General features: G+C 35.5%; 1 protein-coding gene across 13 annotated transcripts in view; it reads right to left on the bottom strand.

Annotated features, from left to right (window-relative positions):
• Window positions 1-27409, bottom strand: part of GRIK2 (glutamate ionotropic receptor kainate type subunit 2) — a 382225-nt gene that overhangs the window by 125704 nt on the left and 229112 nt on the right. For 6 of the 13 annotated variants that reach the window (XM_065055282.1, XM_065055281.1, XM_065055279.1 and 3 more), the window contains 1 exon segment: window positions 16637-16860. The exons of 2 other annotated variants lie outside the window; for them this stretch is intronic. In XM_065055282.1, the coding sequence (XP_064911354.1) occupies window positions 16637-16860 (224 nt within the window). 13 annotated transcript variants of the gene reach the window in all.

Here is a 27409-nt window from a genome sequence, read left to right as displayed (position 1 = left end):
GACGTAGTTCAATACAAGATTGTGTGACACTGTATTGGCACTTGCAAAGTTGCTCATACTGTTTGTTGCTGTTAAAGTTTTAGAGCTGAATTACTGACTGGCATGTTTGCAATAATAAAGGACTCATATGCACTATGCATTTTATATATATCTGTCATTGTATATACATATATATATCTCACTAGGATGCTGGAGAACATGAAACACAGGTCATGCCATGTCATTTGTCCTCCGGGTCAGACTTGAAGATCGTACTATGTTGGCCCAAACAAATTTTTATAACTGTTATTCTGTATCTATAGGTAAGACAGCAAATTAATAATATAAACCAGTCATACTCCATTCTACATTGGTAACATAAAGTAATAACTTAACCGGTATTTCTCTTTAAAAAAATATAGCACAGTATTAAAAAAGAAGGGTACATGCTCCCTCTTATAAATGAAGCACTTTTCTCAATTCCTCAATACATTCAAGAGTTTGAAAATAGTTTAAAGGAAGAAGTACTGCAGAGGTCCTCCTTAAAGCACATGATTGTGAAATCATATTTTAGCATGTAAAAATAAATGGACTTCTTAAAAATGGATGGGATGAGGACATTCTAAGGTTGTACAAGAAATCTGGCATTTTTATTCAATATTGCAACAGCCTTCTTGACAGCAGACTAGTTTAACACTGAGCACCACAACAGAGGAGTTATCTAGTTTAGAGTGCATAATAATTCATTGTTGTCCTTCACTACACATTAAATGTCACTCATCACAATGACAGGAATAAAAAATGATTACACTAAAGCAAGGGGTGTCAAACTCATCAGCCTCATAGTTGCCTTCAAAGAGCCGAATGTAATTTTAGGACTGTATAAATGTAGGAGCAGTTACATTTATGCACTAGAGTCACTACCTACTAGAATATAATTGGATATGACTTTTACATACAGAATAAATCATTTAAATATTTCCAAGAGCTTCATAGTGTTTCTTTAAGTATTTAAAATTGTAAAACTAGAACATCCTTAAAAACAGTAATTATTACAAAATTTAATTATGTTAATAATGTATTAGAGTATTTATTTATAGAGAATATTTTTTGCACTTACATGGTGCTCCAATAATAAGAAGAAAAGTTTTTTCATCACAAATTAAAACCTGGAGAATTGTTGTGTTTTGCTTTGCTTTCAAAATAAAAATCAAATCATTATATTTTGTACTGTTAAAGACATCCTCAAAATCCACAGAGATGTCAAATGGAATTCTTAGCCAAGTAATTTTTTTCTGAGTAAATACAAGACTGTGTGGGAATCTCTGTGTAATTCAACATGTTTTTTAAACATATTTTTACTTTGGAATTGTTACTATTCTTATCAGTTTAAACAGAGTAATCACATGCTTCAAATTTAAGACAGCTTGGCAAAGCTTGATGAACTGAGGTCTTGGCTCTGAGTGAAGTAAGTAAATAAATAGCTATACTAACTCAAAATGAAATCCACAGTTGGATTTATAAGGCACATAAGTTTGCCTTTTTCTGGTCTGTGACTTATACTGACCCTCTGAAGGAACAGAATAGCTTTCAGATTTGGGACTTTAATATAGGTTGACCAAAATTCACCCCAAAACTAAGCAGGTTCTTTTTTGAGTAGTCATAAATTATTTGTTTATGAATCTGTTTATATTACAAAAAAAAATGTATTTAAAGTACTTTATTAAAGTCTTGTCAAAAGTTTACTATAAATAGGATTTGAATCATTCTGTGAGCTTCTGTGGTTACATCTGTATCAGGAAGTGAAGGGAAGGACTCAGCTTTCAGCAATGGCATGCAATCATCCATACACCTTCCTAGTTAGTACATTCCTGTGCACAGTTTTGGCCTATGCTACTCTCAGATAATGCGCAGATGTGGTTCAGAGAGAAAGGAAGTTCCGGTAAACTGGTAATGTGTTCAGGGATAACTGAAATGATGGAGTATTTAGTCATATGAAACAGATCACACCAAGTCACTTGTGGTCTGGACCTGAAAGCAAGCCCTGAAAAGTATATACATAGTCTTTGGGATACACTGTGCTACTGCCAAAATCAGTGATAACTTTGACATTTAATTCTACAGGAATGACAGGACAATTATTTATTGTCATATTCAAGTTTACATTTGATTACAAAATGCTTCACTCTTTCTGACTATTCCATTACAATTCTCAGTTGTATCAAAAATTGTAGAAATATTGCAGTTCCTGCTAATGGAAAACACAGCCTTTCCTCAAGAAAGACCATGGTTAAAGGAATTCAAACAGATGACTCATTTTAAGTTTGCAAGTAACCTCAATTGAACTGCAAGGGTCTACTTAAGTACCTCACGGTCTATGTGAGCTCAGCGACTCTGCTGAATTGCGGCTCCACATCTTCATGGTGGATAAATACTTGAAGCTTTTTTTTTTTTTTCCTTCCATAATCTAGAACTCTTTCTCTCACTTTCAAACAAAAAACTGAAGTCCAGCTATGAACTACATATAGAATCATCAGCTAGATACTAATGAGATAGCAGTGCTTCTTTCATTAATAACACTGACAACCAGGAGTTCACATCCTCACATGCTTGCCACCTATGCATCGCCTCCATAACACTATTAATGAGCTGGAATTCACACCTTCACCTAACCAGTTTGATAAAACCTTGTCAGGGTACCAAGTATATTGGGTCTTCCCTCAGCTCAGGATTTCTTCCAGTCTATGTTTCCAATAAATTGTGATTCTATAAGCAGTATTTCAACAACACAAGGACTAGAGGCAAACTGCTTCTGAACATATGCAGTAACTCATTATTTTCTACAGAAATAGACTATGGATACTGCTTTCACTCTCTCTTTTTTGTTTGGTTGGTTGGTTGGTTTGGTTTGGTTTTCTTGTTGTTTTATTTTGTTTTCTTTCCTGAGGAAAGACAATTACACTATCTTTTATGTGACAGAACCATGAACTTGACTTCATCCTGTCATTTGACTCAAATGTACTGCTTCTATCACAACATGGTCTACCTGAATCTAATCTATTATGTTCCCTCTGACCAGATTGCCAAAACAAATGTTTGTGACTTAAACAACATTGGAGAGATTCATCTGCCTAAACACTAATGTCTCCAAATTTTCAGATTTCCCAACATATTCAAGAAATCTTTAGGGATCTGGTATATGTGATACAGGACCTACAGGTAAACTGTATCTTTCTGTAAAGTCAGATAGTGCATGCTCCTGTCCCATGTACCTGCACAGCTTTCCAACAAGTTTCAATACTTACAAATACATCCCTTTCCACACAAATTAATCTGAAATGTAATTGTCAAGATTTTCTTCTTTATTTGTCCTTCATATCCATTGTTCTTCCCCAAAACAAAGACAAACCTGTGCAGTTATTCCACCAGTTCCATTTGAATCTTATCCAGACTTCATGTAAGAAAAGCCTCAAGGCCAAAGTCAATACCTATTTTCCAAAATTCGCTTGCTTTTATAATGTAGACAGTAAACTAAAATGTAGTCCTGCTTAGGTAGCTGAGGAACTACAACTGCTGAACCTGACTACTTTAGAAATCTGGTAATTTTCACTTCATATTCTTCACACTTCATTGAAACTTTCATCCTATTTAACTATTTAAACTAGTTAACTACACCTTCTGAACTGTGAACTCTTTAATGAAAGCATTTGTTATTTGTTATGTAACAAGACAACATGATTCTGCTCAGAGATGCTCTCTGAAAGCTGTCCTGTGTTGCAAGAAACCCCAATTAATCTTTCCATACCATTCAGAAATATCTGTTGCTTTTACCTGTGGAATCATTTACACTCATGCATAAAGGTGCAACACAACATCATCATCTTGGTTTTGACATTTGCTTTTGCACAGGTACAAATGACTATACAGTATGAAAGCCAGAATGATGAGGAAGGCACTACAAGTATTAATAATCCCCATCAACTTTTAAGATGGAGGCAGAACTGAGCTTCTAACAGCAGCAGAACAGAAAGATATGAAGAGCTCTGTTATTCATCTACCTAACAACTTTATCTAATTACAGGTACATTTGAAGCAAGGTGAAAATTCCTTTCATTTCAGTAAATGAAGGGCATGCTGACCAGTATTTTGACATGTTTAACTACTCACTCTCCTCTGACATGCCCATTTAGAAGAAGGGGAGAGGAAGAGAGAGAAAGTAAAAGGGTGCAGAGGATAAACATGACTAATTAGAACCCTTTTTCAGATATTTTTGCAACTTGACATTAACTTTACCATGATCTGTGAGTACAGTAAAGCAGTGCAATGTACGATTCTGCCAACTGCTTCCATTTTTCTTCTGGACAGGGCTCATTGGTTACATTGTGTCAGCCACAAAACCAGAGAATTTTCTAAGTGGGGATATTCTTACAACCACACTTCTCTGAACCTTTCTACTTTTCACTCCAAAATATCTACCAAGAAAATTGCTCCAGAACATGAACTGTTAATAATTACCATAGTACCTGTTGGGTGGAAACTCTCTTATACCACTGGTGATGGTGTTCTGGTACAGAAATACTGTATCTCTACTTCTACAACACAAATAAGTTAACAGCAAATATGTACCCTATTCTGTGTAAAGCTAAAGCTATTTCTCATGGGAAAGGACACAAACTTATTTAAAGATCAATGAGAATGGAAAGGAACTCTATAACCTCCTTCTGTTATCTACCACCTCACTGTTTATGCCATGAAAAGTTTTCCATGCAGCATTCCTTCTCCACATAGTTGAGGAAGGAAACTGAAATTGAAAGAGGCAGTAGCTCTGGGTGGTTTGCTGTCTTTAGCCTCATGAAATTACATGAATGACCCCATCAAGATGAGATGACATTGCATTCGTGGTTCTCACAGCAAGACCCTATCTGCCATAAAGTCTTTAAGTAAGTCCTAATTGTCAAGTGCAGGTGCCATAAACACATAATGGCTACACAACAAAACAAAACATGAAAATGAAACTGAAGTGCCAGAACAGGCCTATTTAATAAAAAATAATGCTATGTAAACTCCTCTCTGGCATGCTATAAGAATGATTAATGATGAAAATTTTGATATTTTAAAGATTTATCATCTTCTAATAAAATATATCTCTTAGCTGATGTGGATTTTTACCTATGATTTTTGATATCATATAATGATTTCCCTGTAAAAATTATACCTTTGTTTCTAAAACAGAATTTCTCATAATATTGTAACAAAAAGAAAAAGGCTGTGACCTTAGTTCTTAAGCCTGAAAATGCATAATTAACTTTACACTAAAGCAATTTCACCGTCATCAGAATGAACACAGAGTGTTTTCCATAGACAAAACAGAAGTGTTTGGAGGACACAACACTGGTTTAGTTTCAGCATCAAAACCGATTACCATACTTCTTTTTTCAGACTGATTTCTGGTGAAGCCCTGTTGGTACTTAAATGATTTCTACTCTCTAATGAGTTAGAGATAGGAGGCTTACATAAGCCAGGAAAACTTCTGGCTAAGAGCTAAATCAGAAGGATAAGTAGGAGATAATTCTTACACTTCTGCATAGAGGAACTTGTGGTGAACAGTGTTACTTTTCTCCGGATATTGGATGACACTTAAAGCGAAGAAATATTCCCTATTTAGTTTCTTATTTCTTTTAAAGATATGCTTCTGTTTTTGTGGTATAATGGTTAACTATCATCTGAGTCTAATATATTTTTCACAAGAAATAAATGCTTTGTCTTTCCAAAAAGTAAGGTTCTGGTAAGTTTATTTTGGATTTGGGTTTTATTCCTCTGTTTTTATTTTCCTCCAATTTAGCTTTATTTACACATTTTCAGAATACAATGGATAATGATGATTGAGAGTCAGACGAATTTAGGAAATCTGCTTTTAGCTAAATTTGCAGAAATTAAGTTATTTCCAGTTCTGAAGTCAGAAACTGATACTTTTTTTAAAATTATATTCTAACAGACATTTTATACCACTGCAAATAACTGGACATTTGACTATTCAGTTATAAATATCTAAAAGTAGTCTAAGATTGTATCTGTATTATAAATATTACATAACAATACAACATCTTTTAGAGAATAAAAGAGTAAAATTAATAAAATCCTTTCATTACCCAGGTTTTCCTACCCTTCAAGTAATTCTGAATCTAAAGAATTCAAAGGAGAACTCTGAAATACTACCCTACAGAAACTGTTCTTCTTCGGAACATCTGAAGCTAGGATTTTCAACAAGGTTAATAACCATCATATTGTATTGGCTTTGCTTCCAATGGTTTATGTCTCCCTCTTCATTTGGATGATATAAAGCCATTCATTGCATATGGGTCCACATATTTAGCAAACAAATAATGCTCATTTTCATATGTTTGACTCATTTAGCATTAAAATTGTTTTTCAATCCTTACAACCATTTTTGCTCAATATTATTATGTGTTTCTGGGCCCTTCAGAAGCAGAGTAAATAGAAATCACCCACATTTTTCTTGAGGTAACCCATCACTCTTAAGTCAAGGTGTTCCAAGCAGGATGTATGTATGAGATGATTTCAATAATCAAGCTCCTACATCAGCTGTTTCAATTTTGGAGAAAAAAAAAAAAAAAAGAAAAAAAAGAAAAAAAAAAGAAAAAAAGAAAGAAACAGCTCAACTGTTGGTTGAATTCATCTTCTGATATACCAGGCAATCTGTAAATTTAGTGACTGAAGCTAATGTAAAAGGAGTCAATCAGTTAACTTGTACACTTTCAAATTACCATTTGTATCCAATTACTAACAAAATCTTTTGACAGCACTGTGGTATCTTCTTGGATTGTTACTGACTCTATTCCCATTCCACTAGATTATTGTGTCTTGTTCTTCAGTTTGGAAGACCACATAGTTTTGCGAATCTCATGACATAACTACTGCTATGCATCATGGTGAAAGTTACAATTTCATTCTCCTCACTAATACTATGCATGCCAGAGTAAAACACATAAAAACCCCAAAATAAAGCAAATGAGAATTCTACCTCCTACCTCTAAAAACATAAGATATACTGGTTTTTGTTTTGTTTTCTGACAGCATCATTTTTGCTTGAAAATAGTCAGATTTATCTGTAGAGGATCCCTTCTCTTTAGACACTTTTAACATTATTCCATGCTATGATTTGCTAAATAAATATACAAAGTGCCAAGTCTAGACTTGCATCACATATTGGTGACAAAAAGGAGTTTTGACAAAACAGAATGAAATGAAACAATATCAGAAGAGTGTTCAGCACTTTTCCTGGAGACTCTCAACTTTTTTTTCAGGCAAACTACTTCATACAAGCAGTTCAATATTCTTCTCATGTACTATTCATGCTGGTAATTAGCAATGGCTGTTAAAAATAAGAATGAACCACTGCATATGTTACCACAGTGTGAATATCTTTCAAGACTAAATAAAATTGTTCCTCAAATTGCTTTTTATCTTTCTCAGAAAGAGCTTTGGGATTACTTGCTAATGCATAGGAACACAGTACATAGAGACTAAGAAATCACCGTACATGGTAGATATGAAATATTATTTTGTATGATGTTATAGAACTCTTGACAAAACAGCCTTTGGATACTGATTCACCTCTAGAAGATGTTTGCTCAAGGCATTTGAAGACATGGAAGAATGTAGATGAGATCTACCTTGCTTGTAGTTAAACCCAATTAGATAAATACAAATGGGAATTTCATATGAGAAGTGGCACTGTTTTGACTACTGAGAAAATTTCAAAAGCAAATTACATAGTATGTATGTTTATAATACTTTGAACGTGGTCATATAGTGTGAAAAAAATAAAAAAATAACAGAAACTTGGCCTGTAAACTCTAACATAAATATGTGAGCTAGGATTTCATGTGTGTGAAAATAAATGGCAATACACATGGCATAATATCGTCCAGCATCACCCAGATTGTTCTAGAGATGAAGTGGGTGCAAATACAAATATTAAACTGTGGCAGGTAGTTTGAAATAATGATTTTGATAAACAGTGAAGATTGTTTATCCAGCTAAATCCTCTCTAACAGCTTCAGCAAACAGCCTTTGGATTCAAAGACACAAGTTACTGCTAAGATTCAAAAGGATCCTGACATATTTGGGCAGTGAAACATTCAGAGTACCCTGTAAATGTAAACAAAAAAAAGCATGGTATGAAACATAGTCACTAGTCACTAGTCCCAGTCACTAGTGGTGTTCCCCAGGGGTCAGTGTTGGGTCCAGTCCTGTTTAACATCTTTATTGATGATTTAGACGAGGGGATTGAGACCATCATCAGCAAATTTGCTGATGACACCAAGTTGGGAGGGAGTGTCGACCTGCTGGAAGGCAGGAGGGCTCTGCAGAGGGATCTGGATAGACTGGAAAAATGGGCTGATTCCAATGGGATGAAGTTCAATAAGGCCAAATGCCGGGTGCTGCACTTTGGTCACAACAACCCCCTGCAGCGCTACAGGCTGGGTGCAGAGTGGCTGGAGAGCAGTCAGACAGAAAGGGACCTGGGGGTGCTAATTGACAGGAAGCTCAACATGAGCCAACAGTGTGCCCAGGTGGCCAAGAAGGCCAACGGTATCCTGTCCTGTATCAAAAACAGCGTGGTCAGCAGGACAAGGGAAGTGATCCTTCCCCTGTACTCTGCATTGGTGAGGCCACACCTGGAGTATTGTGTTCAGTTCTGGGCCCCTCAGTTCAGGAAAGACATTGAAGTGCTGGAGCGGGTCCAGAGAAGAGCAACACGACTGGTGAAGGGACTTGAACATAAGACCTATGAGGAGAGGCTGAGGGAGCTGGGGTTGTTTAGTCTGGAGAAGAGGAGGCTTAGAGGTGACCTCATCACTCTCTATAACTACCTGAAGGGAAGTTATAGCCAGGTGGGGATTGGTCTCTTCTCCCAGGCAGTTAGCAATAGGACAAGGGGGCATGGGCTTAAACTCTACCAGGGGAAATTTAGGCTGGATATTAGAAAGAAATTCTTTACAGAGAGAGTGATCAGGCATTGGAATGGCCTGCCCAGGGAGGTAGTGGACTCGCCGTCCCTGGAGGTTTTTAAACTGAGATTGGACATGGCACTTAGTGCCATGATCTAGTAAACGGACTAGAGTTGGACCAAGGGTTGGACTCGATGATCTCTGAGGTCTCTTCCAACCCAGTCGATTCTGTGATTCTGTGATTCTGTGAAACATAGCTCAACATGAGTTTTGATAGAACTTTCCATAAATACACCTGAGACTCTATCTCTACACCTGTCTGTAACAAGGCTTAATAAGTGAAGTCAGAATGAGTACAGACAGAATGAGCTGTCCACCTACTTGGAGATATTGATCTATCTATGCCTATCTAAAATATAATTTGTCTTTGGGCATGGGTGCTTAAGCAAATGGGAATAAAGAGATTGAATTGCTGGTAGTAAAAGACACCAAATTCTTTAAGGATGAACAGAGTTACGATTCAGTTCAGACATTCAAAATATCTAGGTTCTTGGATAATTAGTGTTGAATTGAAGAACCTTGTGATGGCTTTTAGAATAAAGAGAAAAAAAATAACAGAAAGGATGGAAAGAGAGCTTTTAGGCCATCTTCTATTTTACACAGCATAGGGATACTACTATACTGTACACAAACAAACAAAATTTTAAAAATCCATTTTCTGATTTAGTTGATCTACAAGAATTAACATAAAACATATCGATGAAGCAAGTGCTACAAACAAATGCATATAACTAAGTTTTTTTCCTTATGGCACAGGTTACCAGACCTAGTGCTTTGTTTTCATAGAAGGCTCCACACACATCTTAACTCTGTAAAAGACAAGACAGACCTACACACAGGTCCTGCCATAAGAATGCAGAATTTGTCAGGTGTGTTGAAGTGAACATATTTTTCTTCTTCAAAGTGCATATTAAGATTTAGCCAATCTAGGATTATTATATCTTCTGTTGGACTGCTAGGGCAGGTGAGTTATGAATTCTTCAGCCACCCTCAGTTGTTTTTGCTGGCAGTAGTTTCTTGTTACATTTGATGCATGATAAGTAATATCTGGGATGTCAGACTGACCTACTATCAATATAGCAAGGCTTTAGAGTACTGTTTTTTCCACCTAAAATATAAAGAAGTTATTTATGTTAAAAAGAGTAAAATATAAGAATTTTTCTCTTACTGTAACCTCTGACACTATTCTAATAGAGGCTAGTATGTAGATGCTGTGCTTGTATGTAGACTTGGGAAATCTCTTAATACTGTTGTCTCTCCTTGAACAGCTGAAGAAGACTGAAAGAATTTAGAAGTGACTCAACAGAATCCTGAGGGGTTAGGATGAGGAGTTGCACTGAGTTGTTTGTTTATATATTAGAGATACTATACATTGACACTGAACCCTGATAGATGTCTTGTGGAGGAGGTCAAAGAGATAAAAGCATCTTTCTAAGTGTCAAGATGCAAAGTGAGATATTGCTGCTTGACTCGTTGCTACACATCTCTTTCTTTTAAGTACATATCCTCATCCACAACATTTAGACTTTAGAGCACTGATTACAATCTGTCATAACCTCTCAAAATGATCACACAACTTAGATGACCATAACAAAGCATTATAATTCCATCATCTTTCACATTTTTTATATAGAAAAAAGATGGAACGTAAGATCTGTGTGCTTACCATAGAAAATTAAGTACTATTACAGGCTATGGAGATTTATGGTACTATTAATGGCACACAGCACAGTAAACTCTTAATCTGTTTAATCTATTTAAACTGTCGTCCCCATTTTGTGAAAAATTATACTCAGAAATATCTGAGTGTATTTGAAACATCATGTGCAAATCTTTCTTACAACATTTCCAGTGGCTACAGTCCAGGCAAGATGACTGTACAATTTCATTGCTATAACATATCGCAGGATAGACTAAGTGAAAAACATGTGCTTAATTATTTGCTCCTGAGTGCAAAAACATTAAGATATAATTGAGGTACCTTTTTATAATAACCTCAGGTATTGAAATTCTATTTAACTGATAGAAATCTAAAATTAAAATTTTCCAGGTCTGTTGTAAAGGAGAAGAAATATATCTCAGAGAGCAAGGTTTTTAGAACATTCTCACATAATACTAGGATGTCTTGGTATAGTTACACAAACATTTCCATTAATAAAAAGCTAGAAAATCCGTTGAAGAGAGAGAAAATTTCTTGTCATGCAACCTGCCTGATCCACTTGGCAAAAAAACTCAGTGTTCCAGAGGCTGGCAGAGTTGTCCTCTGCTCATGAGAAAGATGATCTCTAGTGTTAATATAGATTTGCTTTTCAACTGGAAAAACTATATGAAAAGAAGCAGACTTCAGATAAACTTTAGGAAGTGATCAACTAAGGGTCATAAGCTGCAACTTGGTTTAACAGAAATAAAAATCTCTGACTTTGAAATAATTGTTATGGAATCATTTTGGAAAGTGTGCAAATTTTGGCATGCTTTTATCCTTGTCTATTTACATGGCATTTTATAGTCAAGTCACAAATACCCTACTTGCATTACAACTGAAGCAATTCTATCTTAAAAATGTAAGATAGTAAGAGAAGCAGATTTCAGGGTTGCCATCTGGATTTCCCTATTGAATGATGAATCCACTGCTGAAAACACCTCATAACATATGCTGTGGTTCTCTAGGGATACTTCAGGAGATAAAATTCTCATAGGAAGAATGCTTGTTAAGAATAAAGGGCAAATATGCTAACTTCCTTCTTGAATAAATATCAACACAGTAATTTAGTAACCAGAGCTCCATAGCAACTGGAAAAGTAACTCCCTCTCATTCTGCCATTAACTCCTTTCCATTAAGATAGTTTTCAATGAGAGGTTTGAAAATCAATCAGACAAGCTCAATGACAGAAATCAGCTGATCAAGAAATATGAAATAAAAATTAAGACTGATGAGATGTGAAAGGATATGTATGCCCTCCAGAGAGAGATAACACTCAGGTGTCTGTTCAAGTCTGAAGCAGCAGGCTATTCCTAAGCTTCTTCACAGAGAAAATATCAAGATAAACAGGTGGAGTCTTTTTCAAAACTCTAGTCTTCTTTTATTTTGTTTTATTCCAGCTGCTAAGTGAAAAACATAATTTGGTGATGAGGCAATGTTTATTGTGCTTTCATCACTGCTTACAAGGAAACAGAAAAATAGTTAATACAAAATGTTTTGGCAGCTGAAACAAGCACAAAGGCTTGACTTATGAGAAGTAGGATAGCATCATTCTGCTGAAAGAAGGAAAAAGCAAGAAGTCCTAACATATAGAATGTGGTACAAATAAAGGTGAATCAAGTCCCTTAAAATGAGAACTCATGACAGAATATTAACAATTAGGGCAGTGAGCATAGTTTAATGTATATTTAACGATATACACTGATACTCCAGACAGCTCAGTATAAGAAGCATAAGAACTCATTAGTGGATCATTTTGTCCAGGGTAGTTTATCTGCTTCACAGCTGATCCATAAAAGTGAAGCATCATGCTAAGTCAGATGTACCTCTTCCACTTATGAAGATAGGTCACTTAAAAGTGAACTGCTTTATGACAAACAGACGTATTTGCAGCAAATAAATCTTAGTACACAAAGAATGACTTCAATGTGCAAGGAATAACTTGAAATCCTGTAGATTAAGTAGAAAATGATTGGACAAAGTTTAACCTCCTATCTGTGTTTCCAGAAAAGATTCATGAAGACATGGACGCTTAAAATCATATATAAAAGACCCCACAAATTATAATACAATCATGTGGGAAGCCAGGTGAAGGTTAATTTTGAAAGTTGTTAACCTGAACACCTATGTAAATCAACCATACTTAGGATTTTTAAAAGTATTAATTTGATTTTCTTCATATTGCCTATGTAGAACGGGAAATATTTCCAGTTATCAACCCAAGAGGTTTTGCAGAGACCAAAAATAGGAAACAGCTGTTTCATATACACAGACAAATGGAAAAAAGGGGACAACATGTGTCTATGAAGTTGGTATACAACACTGTAAGAAATCAGCATGTTTCTTAGAAATGAAACAATGGTTTGCACCAAGAGACAGAAATAAGAAGAAATTCCACTAGTTCAGATTTTTCATTATACAGATCAGAAAATGTTGTGTACTTAACAGAACTCCAAAAAGGAGTTGCCATACTTTACTAAACTAAAGGAAAAAAAAAAAAAAAAACACAAACAAACAACAAACACAAGTAAAGGCAGAAGCAAAAAGGGAAGCTATTGGAATGCAACAAGATGTGTGATGACACAAGATTACTAGCAGTGGCACAAAGACACTGTTAGCTAGCATCAGAAACAGATCTATTACTGTTGCCACAAGAGAAAAAAAATGCTATATGACTTTCTCAGTTCACAGAAAAAATAATAGGCTGTCAAGTGGAGTGGGTTTACTTGTCAGCCATCAGCCTGTACCACAAAGAAAGTAACTTTAAGAGACTAACCACCATAACTACTTAAATTCAACAGCCACAACAAAAAAGATCAAGAGGTTTTCATACAAATGAAATAATCACAGTCTACTATAATTCCGCACAAAGAATGACTATTAAATAAAACACTGTGCAAAATCTGTAACCCCCACATGAATGGATGACTCATCATTTTCAGGAGGACTACAAGAGCAAAATAACATAGAGAAGCTCTGCAGCTAAAAAATAGATGTCTTTCCTAGCTTTATGACTTGCTGAATATTCAAAGATTCCAGCTCTTTATATCTAGTTATCTATTTGGAAGGAAAATCCAATGCTCTATCAAGGAAAAGACTTATAAAAATTTATGTTACATTTTCCCCCATTTAAGCCTGATATGTTAGCCTATGAAAGTCCTTTCAGCAATTCTCTCTCAAAGATACTTGAACCTTTTACTAATTTCTTCATCTTCCCTAAATAGGACCATACGACTAGTTAATGGAAGAAATCCAAGTACCACAACAGTACAGTACTTTTCATTCTCAATATACCAAGATCTTACATTCCAACACTATTTGGAAGACATAGTAAAACAATAAAATCACAAAACGTTTGACACAAAAATGGGAGGCTAAAATCTAAAAATAACTATTCTACATTGAATAATCTGATGAGCTGTAATTACAAAACATCATATTATAAAAGACAAAATAAATACTGCTGCAAACATAGATACACCTTATTATGAAACACATAGTAATTATTATGAAAAACTGGTAGTTGAACATTCATTATGGAAAGATTGTTGTGATACAGAATTTTTTTTAACACGACACTTAAGGTGGAACTAATTAATGTAGTGGCACAGAGTCCAACAGTTTCATGACACCAGGACTGAAAAATACATCAACAGTTGTTCAATATCTAACTTATAATCTGTACTGAAAATACATAGAACTATGCTGCAAGTCCTCTTCACTACCACACTTCAGTTAGCAGTATCTCCCTTTCCATGACAGATACATTTTGTGAATTATATTCACAAAAGACTCTTCTACTTTTTAATAGTGTTCTTTTCTCTCTTTATTTTTCAACAGGACATTACGTTTTTCACTTAGAACTGTTTGCCTATATGAGCTACAGTGTTAGAAAATGCTATCGCATACTACTAAGTAGGCATAATGAATAAAATCTGTAGATTGTCTTATCTAATCCTAGATCTTTTATTTATAAATGTGTTATCAAGGTTTGATTGTACAAATTAAGAGGTATTGAAAATCTCTAGATCTGAAGGTTGATATAAATTTAGGAGTAAAAAAAGTATTTTATATAAATATACAAAAGAACAAACTGCTCTGCTCAGTATAAAATACATTTTATATTTCTTTACAAAGAATATAATAAGGAAATTTTTATGCCAGTCACTAAAACAGATAAGTGAAAAAAAGTTTAGTAATACTGATCTACCACGTAGCACTTCTGTTTAAAAATAAACATTCTTTCCAGTTCTGCTAGTGAGACCAAGTGACTGAATAGTCAAGTGAAAAATAAAAAGGCTTTCAGAAAACATATCTTTCCTACAAAATATGATACAACATTTTCAAACATAAGTAATAACTCAGCCGTACAACTCCTACTAAAATTACTGGGAACTGTCTGTCAAAAGAACTGTGCATCATGCTGAAAATGTCCTCCTGTGATAACAATAGGATTAAAACTTTTGGACATACACATAAATGTTTCACTTTTAGTGTTTCACAAAATAACGTTTGTGATTTATGCTCAAATGTGCTTCCAAAAGTACTTGTATCACAGGAACATTTCAGAAATGAGTTTACTCTCTGTTTTTGTAGCCCACTAAAATCTACTCAAGAAACTTTGAACATATGTCTGGCTCTTTAAAGCAGACTTTTCTAGAAGACACACAAGTGAAGTCATTAATTACAGAATATGTTTCAATGTTATCTATATTACTCATGTACTTCATGTACTTTATGTACAGGTGATCTTGCCAAATTACTTTTAAACCAGCTTCTAAAAATATTACATCTCCCCTTAGTAGAGGAAGGATACAACTTCTCCAAAATGAAGCTGATATTATAAAAGAAAGATGGAGAATGTTTATATCAACTACAGAACAACAGGAAAATAAAAATATGAAGAGTCTACTGTGTACCAAAGAATGAAATAATAAAAATCTTGGGGCTAAAGTGAGATTGTGTTATCAAGTCAAACATATGCTTCTAAAAATCACTGCTACAGACAAAAATTATATTTTATTAAAAGGATAAGAGCCATATAGTCTACATGTATTTGATTTAAAAAATATTTAAAAATGACTACGAGGCAGAATCTCCAAAAGAGATTAAATTTACACCCCTAGCAACTATTGATTCAGTGTTCTGAAATTTTTTTGCTGTCACAGCAAAAGTCAAAGTTGCAACATGTAAGTCTAGATTTCTGTGAGCATCTGGAGCCAGTCCTAATTACCTTACAAGGAAAAGATAATGGGAATTTTTAACAAAAGATGTTTTCCTGCTTGTCTGTGTTGAAGAAAACAGATTAAAAAATGAGCCCTATATGTCAAATCAATTTAAAATTTAACAATTTTTGTATTGAGTTATTTAAATCTGAAAGCTCAACTAAACATGCTTCCAAATATATTCAAGTTTGGGACCTTAAATTATGTGATATAACTCAGGGATTTTACCTAGCACAAAATTGAAAGCTAAATATTTTTATCCTACTTCTAAAATTTTTTAACAAGTAGAGGCCCAATTTGGACATCTAGGATTAACATGGGCAGCTAAGCACTCTATTTGAAGTTAAGCACCATAGTAGTAAACGAAATCAGGCTAACAAAGTAAAATATGTCAGCCCCTGTCTTTCTGAACAGCACAATTGGGAAGACATTTCTCAAACTTTCTAGGATGTCTAAATTTGTAGATAAATGGAGAAAGCTAGTTAGCATACTCAGGACTTAGTGACATAACAAACTGGAGACTAAGTATGGCAGTGGAGAAAATAAATAGTGAGAACCCTCATTGATTATTCTTCTGTACATCATGAAGTTAAAATATAAGAGTATGAAAGTAAGAAAATTTTTGTGACTTTTGACAATTATTAGTAAGAAAAAGATGATAACAATTGCCAAAAAAATCACAAAAGTTGACATGTTACCTGGCTATGACAAAGAGCACACAACTGACACCCAAGTAAGCCAGCAGAATATACATCCAGATATCAGGGGAGAGAGGATTCAGGAAGGAGAAGACGCCCGGGTTTGTACCATTGGGCTTGCGGTACAAAATACTTATTCCAAGAGTCATAAAGGGCTTGGAAAAGTCGATGACCTTCTCTCGAACATAGGTAATCGCCAATGGTGCAACTGCAAGGTCAGCTTTCTGTTAACAGAAATACAAAAAGAGAAACAGGCCAAAAGTCAGAAGAAACAGGTAGAAGCAGACAATCAGATGAGGCAAAACACAAACTTTACATGGAGGAGGTTTATCCTTCTACTAGGTTATTTGAAATGTAAAGCTTTCTTCTCCCCCTAAGTAAGGAAAGAGATTTATTCTACTTCCTGTTTTCTAAACTGATATAACAACATTTAGAGAAAATTAAAAGCACTACTACAGGAATAGAAGCAAATAAAAATATTGCATCTTGCAGAAAACATGAACATCCATTATCACATCTTTTTAATTTCTTTTTAAATGTACATGTGCCTATGTCTTCTCTTTGTCACTCCTTTACTGTGTGCTTTAGAAGCTAATAAATTTGTGAAGCAGACGTGAATATGCTTGTACAAGTGCAGGGAAAGGGCCAGGAAGCAATTTTGCTTATCTTAGTATAAAAATATTGGTATAAAATGAAGAACATTTTAAAATGGGAAGTGCTACACCTGAAAGGTTGCCACAGGGATTAAGTTCTAACAACATACAACTGTCATTGCTAGTTCACAGAATTCACAGAAGATAGATAGTGGATGATTGTTCACTGCACCTCATAATACAAGAACTAAATGACATCAAAGCCAATTATCAAAATGAACTAAGTGATATAATTCTTCACTTAAGGCGTACATAAATGGTGGAACTCATCACCATGAGATATTCCATCTGCCAAAAGTCTATAGGGGTTAGAATAGCAATTAGGTGCCTTCATGACAGAAAAGCCCATCAAGGGCTGTTCTTAATGTTTATAAAATGTCTCAAATATGTCCCTGAGGCAGAGATTGTTGTCAGCTGGGAGAATATTTCAAGGGACATTTCACTGTAGGCTTTTTCTTTCCCTCTGTCCCTCCCAAAGTTTGCATCAACAGAGAGCAGGCACTCAGCTAGAAGGACCCAGACTCCAAACTAGTCTAGCCATTTGTATGTCACCTTCATCTGGATGCTGGGTAGCCAACTAAATCAAAGAGGTCACACCATTTTGCCATTGCTGTGTGCCAGTTCCCAGAGGGAAACTTCTGTCACTGAACAGCAGACAGAAATTGAAAATTGTCTCCTGAACAGACTAATACTTAAGATCTTTCCACAGACAACAGGCTTGTAGCTGGAGTGGTGAGTTGTCCGGAGATTTCCCAAGGAACTTCAGCTATGTTGTTGGGAGGTTTAAATTTCTTTACCATTTTAACAGAATCACAGTATGGTTAGGGCTGGAAGGGATGTCTGGAGATCACCTAGTCCAACCCACCTGCTAAAGCAGGTACGCCTAGAGTAGGTTGCATAGGAATGCATCCAGGTGGGTTTTTAATTTCTCCAGAGAAGGAGACTCCACAACATCTCTGGGCAGCCTGTTCCAGTGCTCTGGCACCCTCAAAATAATATTCATATTCACATGGAACCTCCTATGCTTCAGTCCGTGCCTGTTGCCCCTCATCCTATCGTTCGGCACCACTGAAAGGAGTCTGGTCCCATCTTCTTGACATCCGGCCTTGAGATACGTATAAACATAAATCACTATGAAATTTGTAGATAACTGTTACTTAACTGCAGCATTTAAAATTAAATCGTATAGTAGAATGCATTTTGTCAATTTACAAATTTAATTTTAGTTACTATGGCAATGATTCATAGGAGGTTTGTAAATGGTCTGTAGTATTTTTTATTCAAAATTTAACAGAAATCATAGTGACAAGAAATCTACAGCATCTGCTTTTTAATCTCTGTCAATAGATATTGAAAGATTACCATGCATGTGTCTATGTGTACGAGTGTGTGTATGTATATGTGCACAAATGAAAGAGAGAAGTTCAGAGAATGAAGTTATACAGTACAAGGCTTGGTAAGCTGTAAATTAAGAATTCCTTGTAAACTATACATAAATATAGGTACGTAATGCAGAAATTGTATAGCTAGTATGAAATACTCTTACCCAAGTAACATAGCTGCAAACAACACTATATTCAGAATGCTTGTTCAAAACAAAGATGCAGAAATTTTGTTCCAAATAAAAAACATATAAATTCATATATTTGTATATTTTGTTTTGATCAGATGGTATTGTATATACACTCAAAATCCCATACAGTGTTATAGCATTACACCTTTCTCAAAGTTTTACTGTAATACATTGTTATTATAAACATTTATCATATAATTATATCTAGTCTAGTAAAGTACTTCAATGCTGCAATGCGAAACTCTGTTGGCACTGTTCATTTAATTTGTTAAGGGTTTATTGGTCAAAAACATGATACACATTTCATTTCCACTGGTATTCAAAACACAGGTATTCATCACTCCACAAGGCTTTATTCCACAGCAGCTGAGTTTTTATGGATTGCATATTATTGATGATACTTCAGCTGATGCAGAAAGAAAACAGTAAATTAAGACACTAAAACTAACTTGGTTTATAAGTTATAGGTCAACATGTAGAAGTTTGAGAAACATAATAAGTTAAGCTACAAGTTTTAGAGCCGACTAGAAGTCCTTAACCTAAGAGTCTGAAGTCAACTCACTAGAGACTATCAGAAGATGCAGATTCCCAAAAATAGAGAAAATAGATCTTTTGGAAGGCTGTTGACAGTTATGAATTTTGATCTTAAAACATTAACAGAGCCTTAATGAATATTAAATAATTTCTTTTAACAAATACTATAGGAAATCTAACCCTTGATCATTAGATGAAAACAAAAGATACAAATGAACATATGTTGTAACTACATCCAGTGGAGCAGAGCTCTGGGGAAATTGCAGATGAGATTAGAAAAATAATCAAACAAGAAATAATGCATGTCTATATGAGTGAACAGGACAATCAGATATCCCAGCCTGGGAGGCATAGGTCCAGAATATAAGTCCATATCTTGACATCTTAAGATCGTCTTTGGAGCTTTAGTAGCTGTCTCAGTATTCTTGAACTATTATATCCCCATAAGAACAAAAAACAAGCATCTCAACAAAAATAAGATCCATAGTCTTTACTGACCAAGGAAACAAAAGGCTGCTAGAATGACTGGCATAAAAATGTCATACCGATATATGTGACTACTTTTGCTTATTAGATATGTTATCTCTAAAATATTCAATTATCTTTATATTTGTTTGTTGTTTTGGTTTGGATTTTTTGGGGGGTTTTGTTTTGTTGTGTTTTGTTGTTCTTGTTGTTTTTTCCTGAAATGGCGCTACCTGAAAATAAGAGAAATAAGGGAACAAGTTTCTACAACTGCAGTAGCAGGGTCTCCGCCACTCTTCTACAATGGAGAAATACAAGCAAGAGAATTCTCTTCAGTTAATTTCTCAGGAAGAATTGGAGATGTAATATGTAAAATTAGGATTTTATCAATTTGCTTTTATCAACATTTACAAATGAACACATCCTAAAATGGCTTTCTGATATGTTCCATAACAAAGAATATTGGTCTCACTTGACAATGATGTATGCTTCCATATTTAAACTGAATTCATGTATAATACTATTAAAAAAAAAAAACTATTGGAAAGCATAATCTTAAATAGCATTTATTCTTGACCTTAGAGTACTTGAGATTAAGGTCTTTTTATGACAGCATCCAAGGACTGGTGGGAATAATCTGGTTGCTGCAGAGAAAATTCTGCATCAACTAGAGGTTACAACAACTATTAGAAACATGTAAGTCTAACAAAAACATTCCAACACAAGGCACAGTCCCAAGCAAGAGTTGTACAGCAACATAAACAGTAGCCATGCCATCTGATGGAGAACACTGCAGACCATAACACTAATGGTAGAAACTGGAGAAAAATACTTCTCACAATAAATTCTTACTGTAATTATGTCAAGTATGAGGAAATCACAACCCTGCATTCTCTCCACCATGTAAAGATGTGGTATGATAAGCTGGAGAATGGCACTCATTTTGACTATGCTCTACAGGACGCTTTTCAAGGTCATCTGAACCACTGACAGTTATTCCTAACCTGCTTTCTCAAAGTGCTTCAGATATTTCAAACGTTACTTTTAACAGAACATCCTCAGTAGTACATGATCTTCCATCTTCACCCTCCATCTGACAGAGAATTATATTTTTTCCTTTCATACTAGCATATGTACTCTCAGTATGGTCTACTTTCTACATTACTGCAGAACTCAGTGAGCAGGGATTGCTAGACCTTCCCCTCATTTTGTGCCTCATGAGGACTGCAGATACACTCCTCACAGCCTTGTAAAGTTTTCCCTGTCTTGCTGTCATGTGCAGCTGTAGGATGTTCACTCACCAATGAACAACTCATGGTAGAGACAATTTATTTCTGCTATAAAAGGACCTAAGACATGCTAAAATCCTCTTCCTTTGCTTCATTTACATTTTACTTCCCAGAAGCTTGCCACCTGACTATTTTACATAGAGAAAAATCTAAATCAAAAAGGGAGGACACTTTTTTTCACTTGCATAGGGCTGAAATTTGGTGTGCACCCTTTAAGAAGACAAGTTTTAAAATTACATTAAATTCATCCTATGCATGCATCTACAAATAACATCAGTAAGAAATCCACATAGAGATGCTGAGTAGTGCATGGGCCACAGCATGTATATTAAGTTGGTATTTGCAGATATTGTTATTTTCTATGTGAAAACTAACTCTATAAAATATAACCCGGAAAAACTGCCACACTAATTTTTGGATAAATTGGACTTTGAAAGCATTTAATAACTTCTAATAAGTTTAAATGCAATGCCTCTGGAGAAGGTGCATCTGTAAGCTAAGCAGAGGAAGGATAATGTCCAGCTTCCATTCTTTGAAACCATCCAACAGTTCCTAATGCACAGAGAGCTTATGCATTATTCCTGTTCACAGAAGTGCATTTCCCTGACACTAATTTTAAAAACTAAGAACTGCAGTTTGGCTTTAAGATTGTGATCTATCCTAAACTGGCTTTTTCATGCTACTACATTCTAGAAAATTTTACACCATGTGAAAGCTTTTGGTCTTGACATAACATTTTCATTTCCTATTGAAACCAGTACAACTTTATTAGCATTTTAGTACTATTTTTATTTTAAGTAGACACTTCTATTGTTTTTATATAAATATTTTCATGTTTTTCTACTACCTTTCATGGGATCATAGGACAACTCAGATGGGAAGACACATCAAGAGGTCTCTAGTTCTATCTGTTCAAAGCAGGGTCATCTACATGATCAGCCCAGGTTGCTCTGGGCTTTAACCAGTCTGTTTTGAAAACCTCCAAGGACAAAGACTACATAACCTCTCTGGATAACCTGTCTCACTGTTTGTCCATCTAGTAAAAAAGTTTCTACATACTTTCAGTGGAGCAGTTTGCTTAGAGAGCTTATGCAATTTCCATTTTTCAATTTATGCCCTTCAGCTCTTGTCTTCTTGCCAGACATCACTGTGAAGAGCCCAGATGAATCTTTTTGATAACCTCATCACAGGTCCTGGAAAGCTGCTACCAGAAGTTGTTACCTTTACCAAATGTAACACACCATAAAGTCCAGAACAAGTCCAGACTAGATAGCTGAGTTTAGATGTCACACATTCTTATTTGTGGGATCCTGACTTGTATCATTCAAGATTAATGGCTAAAAAAATTATATATAGATGCAACTTTAGCAGTTGTTACTTCATTAATATAATGAAGTAACATACGATGACAGCTTATATGTACTGGCTCAAGTTATACATTTGTTTCTAACTGCTGAGCTGCTTCTCAGAACTTACTGTTCAGCAACAAAAAGTTACCAAAAGGCAGTTTATTCAGATTCATTTTGCTTCACTTAGTAATATTTCATAGCTGTTTCATTTCTTTAGATATCCTTATGTCAGCATGGCTAATACTTTTCTTGGCAAAGTCTTGACCAGCTATGGTAACTAATGGCTGTGCCAACTATAAGCCCTCAAGGCTTTAGAGGAAATTTGCCTGCCTACTACAGAACAATTCACTACATGAATTCAACCAGAATAAAACATTTGGAATCCTTCCTATAATGGTTTTTAAATAGGGTGGAGCATATCTTTTGATAAACCTAGCAGTTAGCATTTTCATCATTATCCTATCCAGACTTTCTGCAACTCCTTCAAAGTCTTTTTTCCAGTTGTTAACCAGCTATGTCATCTAGACTTTCAGTTATTGCACTCAGGACAAAAAAATCCCACACTTTTTAATTTTGACATAAATTCTGTTCCCAAATATGTGGGTTTTTATCTAATTGTTTCAGTGAATTCATTTCATTAGACAGTCAAGTCTGACTTGTGTCAAATTTGACTTGCTCCCATTTTTCTGTATCACTTTGGCATCTGCATTTTTTTTACAAGGAAATCAAAATTATTAATACAGTTTTTGCATATAATTTGCGTGAAAGTATATAACTGCAGGATATACTGCCTCTTAGTGATTAACAGTTCCCAACTGACCACTTTTTGAAATCTGTCATTCCATCAGCTTAATTAATCAATGGGATAAAACCCATTAAATTGGACAAAATCAACCTCCTGTACACTCATCCCTTACAGTTGCTTTTTGATGCATCACAAGGACTAGACTTTATTGTAAAAAGTATCCTCACACAGAAGTTCTCAATGAATCATTAAACTCCAGTGCCCTAAGCTTTAATTAAAATTGATCATTATTCTAAATAGTAACAAAAAATTGTCTTTTTAGAGAACTCCATCATCTATGAAATATTAATAAAAACAGTAATGGGTTTATATTGTGTATATTCTCAAAACATCATGCAATGCTTAATGTGTGCCATAATTGTAAAACAATGGCTACTACATATTACCCAAAAATATTGTCACAAATCTAAGGAAGAAAAATGTTAGCAGTGTTTTTATGTACTAAATCCTAGTTTACCTCTCTTCTGCCTAGTGTATATGTAAGATAGCTCATTTGAAAAACTTGTTACATATAATTTATATTCAATAAATCCTGTCCAGTCTGCAGGGATTAATAATTTTAGTAATCAGCTTTAGTAAAAATAAAATGTAAATCCTAAGAATGAAATGTTAAAATGTTTCTGATATTTATAAGACAAAATTTATGAAACACTTAAAAATGCCATTTGTGTTATAATTTACTCCTTGTATTATATGAAGTTCTGCTTCATTCTCAAAGACAAGGATCAAATAAATGATGAATAAGAACACAAATGTAACAAGAAAAATCATTGATCAGTATGACAGACAGATGTAAACAAATTCCTAGCCTAAATACTGCCCACCTAGAAAGTGGATATATAGTTAAATAAAAACATTTATGGATGACACTATGTCAGGCAAAGTAGAAAAACAATAAAAGAATTTCTCTATGTCTACGCACAGAAAAAGAAGTGAAGGACAGTAATTAAAATGAGCTCAGAACAAGAAACAAGGAAATGATTCTTCACATTAAGTATCATGAAGGTGTAAAACTCCTTGCTTTCAGAACCTGTAGGTGCCAAAATTTTAGTTGTTTTCAAATAATTGAAGAAAATTAATAAATATTATTTTATACCAAAAAAAAAAAACCAACAGCCCACACTATCACATAGTTCAGTAAGACCTTATCCACAGCTCACTGCTGTGGTAACTATCACTACATTCTTTTAATACTCATACAATTTTCGTGACATTTCTTCCTGGCTAAGAAGGAAGTCAGGAAACGATGCAATATAACTCTTTTACTATGAAGAGTTACAAGGAAGGGAGAGGGGTTTATGTGCACATAGACACAGTTTTGCATCAATAAATCGTTACATCTCTTACCTACCATTATAAAACTACGAAGGATATGCTGCACCTTCTTACAAGTACATATCTTTCATCCAATTAAGTTTCAAATTTCAGTCGTACCTTCTCAATTGAACATGTTTCTTCACGCATTTTGAAAATGGAGCAATAGCTCACAGAAAATTATGGATATTTATTTTCAAGAATAGATTTTGCATTTATTTTTACACTGTGATCCATGACAGCTTACCTGAAATTCATGCATTAAATTGAGGGGATTGCAGGCCATGCATATCTGCACAGAGGGAGGTGTGTTTGAGGTGAGACACAGAAAGAGATGATGCAGGGTTCTTTTTTGGATCTCAATAAGGCCTAACAACAGATGACTTAATAAGTTATCTGTTTTAATAAGATATATTAATAATAAAAAGAGCAATATAGATGCAAAATAAATTTGACAACCCTTTTGATGCAGGGAAATATGTTTATGTGCAGCCCTGTGCAGATCTTGTCTGTGGAGAGGCTCCTCCCTCCTCCCATGCCAGGGTGCCTTTTATTTTGTGTAATGAACAGAATCATACCTCTTCTCCTGACAGGCTGTGGTGTTATTGCTGTCGTAGCTACAAAGCTCTCAATGCAATGCATTACTGTGAACAAGTCCTTCAGACAGCTAGAACAACCCTTATGTTCCCAGGTCCTTGTCCTTATTGGGAACTTTACTACCTCAATATCTGTTAGAAGGAAAACACAGCAGGGCACAAGCAATCCAGGAGGTTGCTAGAGTGTAGTGATGATAATTTCCAGACACAAGTGATAAAGTAGTTGACAAGGGTCCAGGACATGAAGACTGGCAGTGGTCTTGCCTGCAGTGACCAAGAAATAGTGAAGTTCTGATTCCTGAAGAGAGGCAACATGGAAAAATGCAGGATTATAATCCTGGACTTCATGAGAACAGACCTTGGCCTTTTCAGGGACCTGCTTGGAGGAATCCCATAGGAGACCATCTTGAAGAGTTGACCTAGAGAGCTGGTTGATTTTCAAGTATGAGGATGACCTCCTCCAAGCTCAAAAATCATCTCTCTCCACACTCAGGCAGTGAAGAACAGATGGCAGGAGGCCTGCATGAACAAGATGCTCCTTACAAAACTTAGACATAAGAAAGAATATCAGAGGTGGAAGCAGGAACAGGTGACTCAGGGGGAATATAGCAACACTGTCCAGGCATGCAGAGACAAGGTTAGGATAGCTGAAGCCCATCTGGAGTCAAATCTGCTGAAGAACACCACGGGAAAGAAGGGCTAACAATTACATAAGCAACAAAAGGAAGACTAGAGAAAATGTGAAAATGCTGCTGCATGGGGCAGGAAACCAGGTGACAAATGACATTGAGAAGACCAAGGTACTCAATGCATGCTTCACTACAATATTTACTGGTAAGAAAATTGGTCTTCAGAAATCCCAGGTCTCTGAAACTATGGGTCAAGTCCACAGAAAGGAAGATGTAACCCTCAGTGGAGGAGAATCAAGTGAAGGACAATGTAAACAAACCACACATACACAAGTTCATGGGACCTGATGGGATGTTCCCATTAGTGCTGAGGGCTACTGTCAGCCAGTGTCAGTCATCTTTCAAATGTTGTGGAGATCAGTAGAGGTTTCTGAGGGCTAAAAGAAAACAAATGTCACTTCTGTCTTCAAGACAGACCATTCAGCATCAAATTAGTTTCTGGGAAAGTGATGAAGCAAATCCTGAGACTCATACTAAGGTCAAGAAGATTTAACGTTATCAGCATAGATTTATAAAGGAGTATTTTTGTCTGTCCAACCTGTTAACTTCCAACAATGAAATGACTGGCTTTGGTGAATAAGTAGAGAGCACTGAATGTTGTTTATCTTTGCTTTAGCAAGGTTCTCAATACTGTCTTCCATAATAGCCTCAGAGACAAACTGACAAAGTACAGACTACATAAGTGGATGATGAGGTTAAATGAAAACTGCCTTAGCTGTTGGGACTGAAAGGGTTGTGATTAGTGACATGAAGTCCAGCTGAAGATCAGTCACTAGTGGTGTACTCCAGGGGTCACTGGAAGCACCAATACTGTTTAACGTATTCATTCATGAGCTGGATGATGGGACAGAGTGCACCTTCAGCAAGTATTAACATTATACAAAACTTGGAGGTATGGCTTACAGACCAGACTGTTATGCTGTTATTTAGAAGGACTTCAACAGGCAGGAAAGACAGGCACACTAGAACATCATGAAGTTCAAATGCCAAATGCTGTACCAGGGAAGCATAAACCCAGGCACCAGTACTAACATTGGAAGGATGACAACCAGTTGGGCTACATTAGGCAGAAGTATATCTAGCAGGTTGAGGGAGATGATCCTTGACCTCTGCTCAGCACTGACGAGACAAATCTGGAGTGATGGCTCCAGGTCTGGACTCCATGGCACAAGAGAAACAGGGACATACTGGAACGAATCCAGCAAAGGGTTACAGACATGACAAAGATATTGGAGTACCTGCCATATGAGGAAAGACTTGAGAGCTGGGACTTTTTAGCCTGGAGAACTGAGGCTCAGCTGTATCTGATGAATTAATACAATAACTGAAGAAGGAAGGGAAAGTAAAGAAGACAGACCCAGAACCTTCTCAGTGGTATCCAGTGAAAGAAGAGGTAATGGGCACAAATTGAAATGCAGGAAATTCCATTTAAACATAAAACCCCTAGTTTTTTATTGTCAGAATGGTAAAACAGAGCAGGTTGTACAGAGAAGTTGTAGAGTCTCC

Source organism: Columba livia, chromosome 3 (assembly GCF_036013475.1).
Source record: "Columba livia isolate bColLiv1 breed racing homer chromosome 3, bColLiv1.pat.W.v2, whole genome shotgun sequence".
In the NCBI taxonomy this organism is placed as follows: domain Eukaryota; kingdom Metazoa; phylum Chordata; class Aves; order Columbiformes; family Columbidae; genus Columba; species Columba livia.
This window is presented reverse-complemented; position numbering and strand designations above follow the sequence as displayed.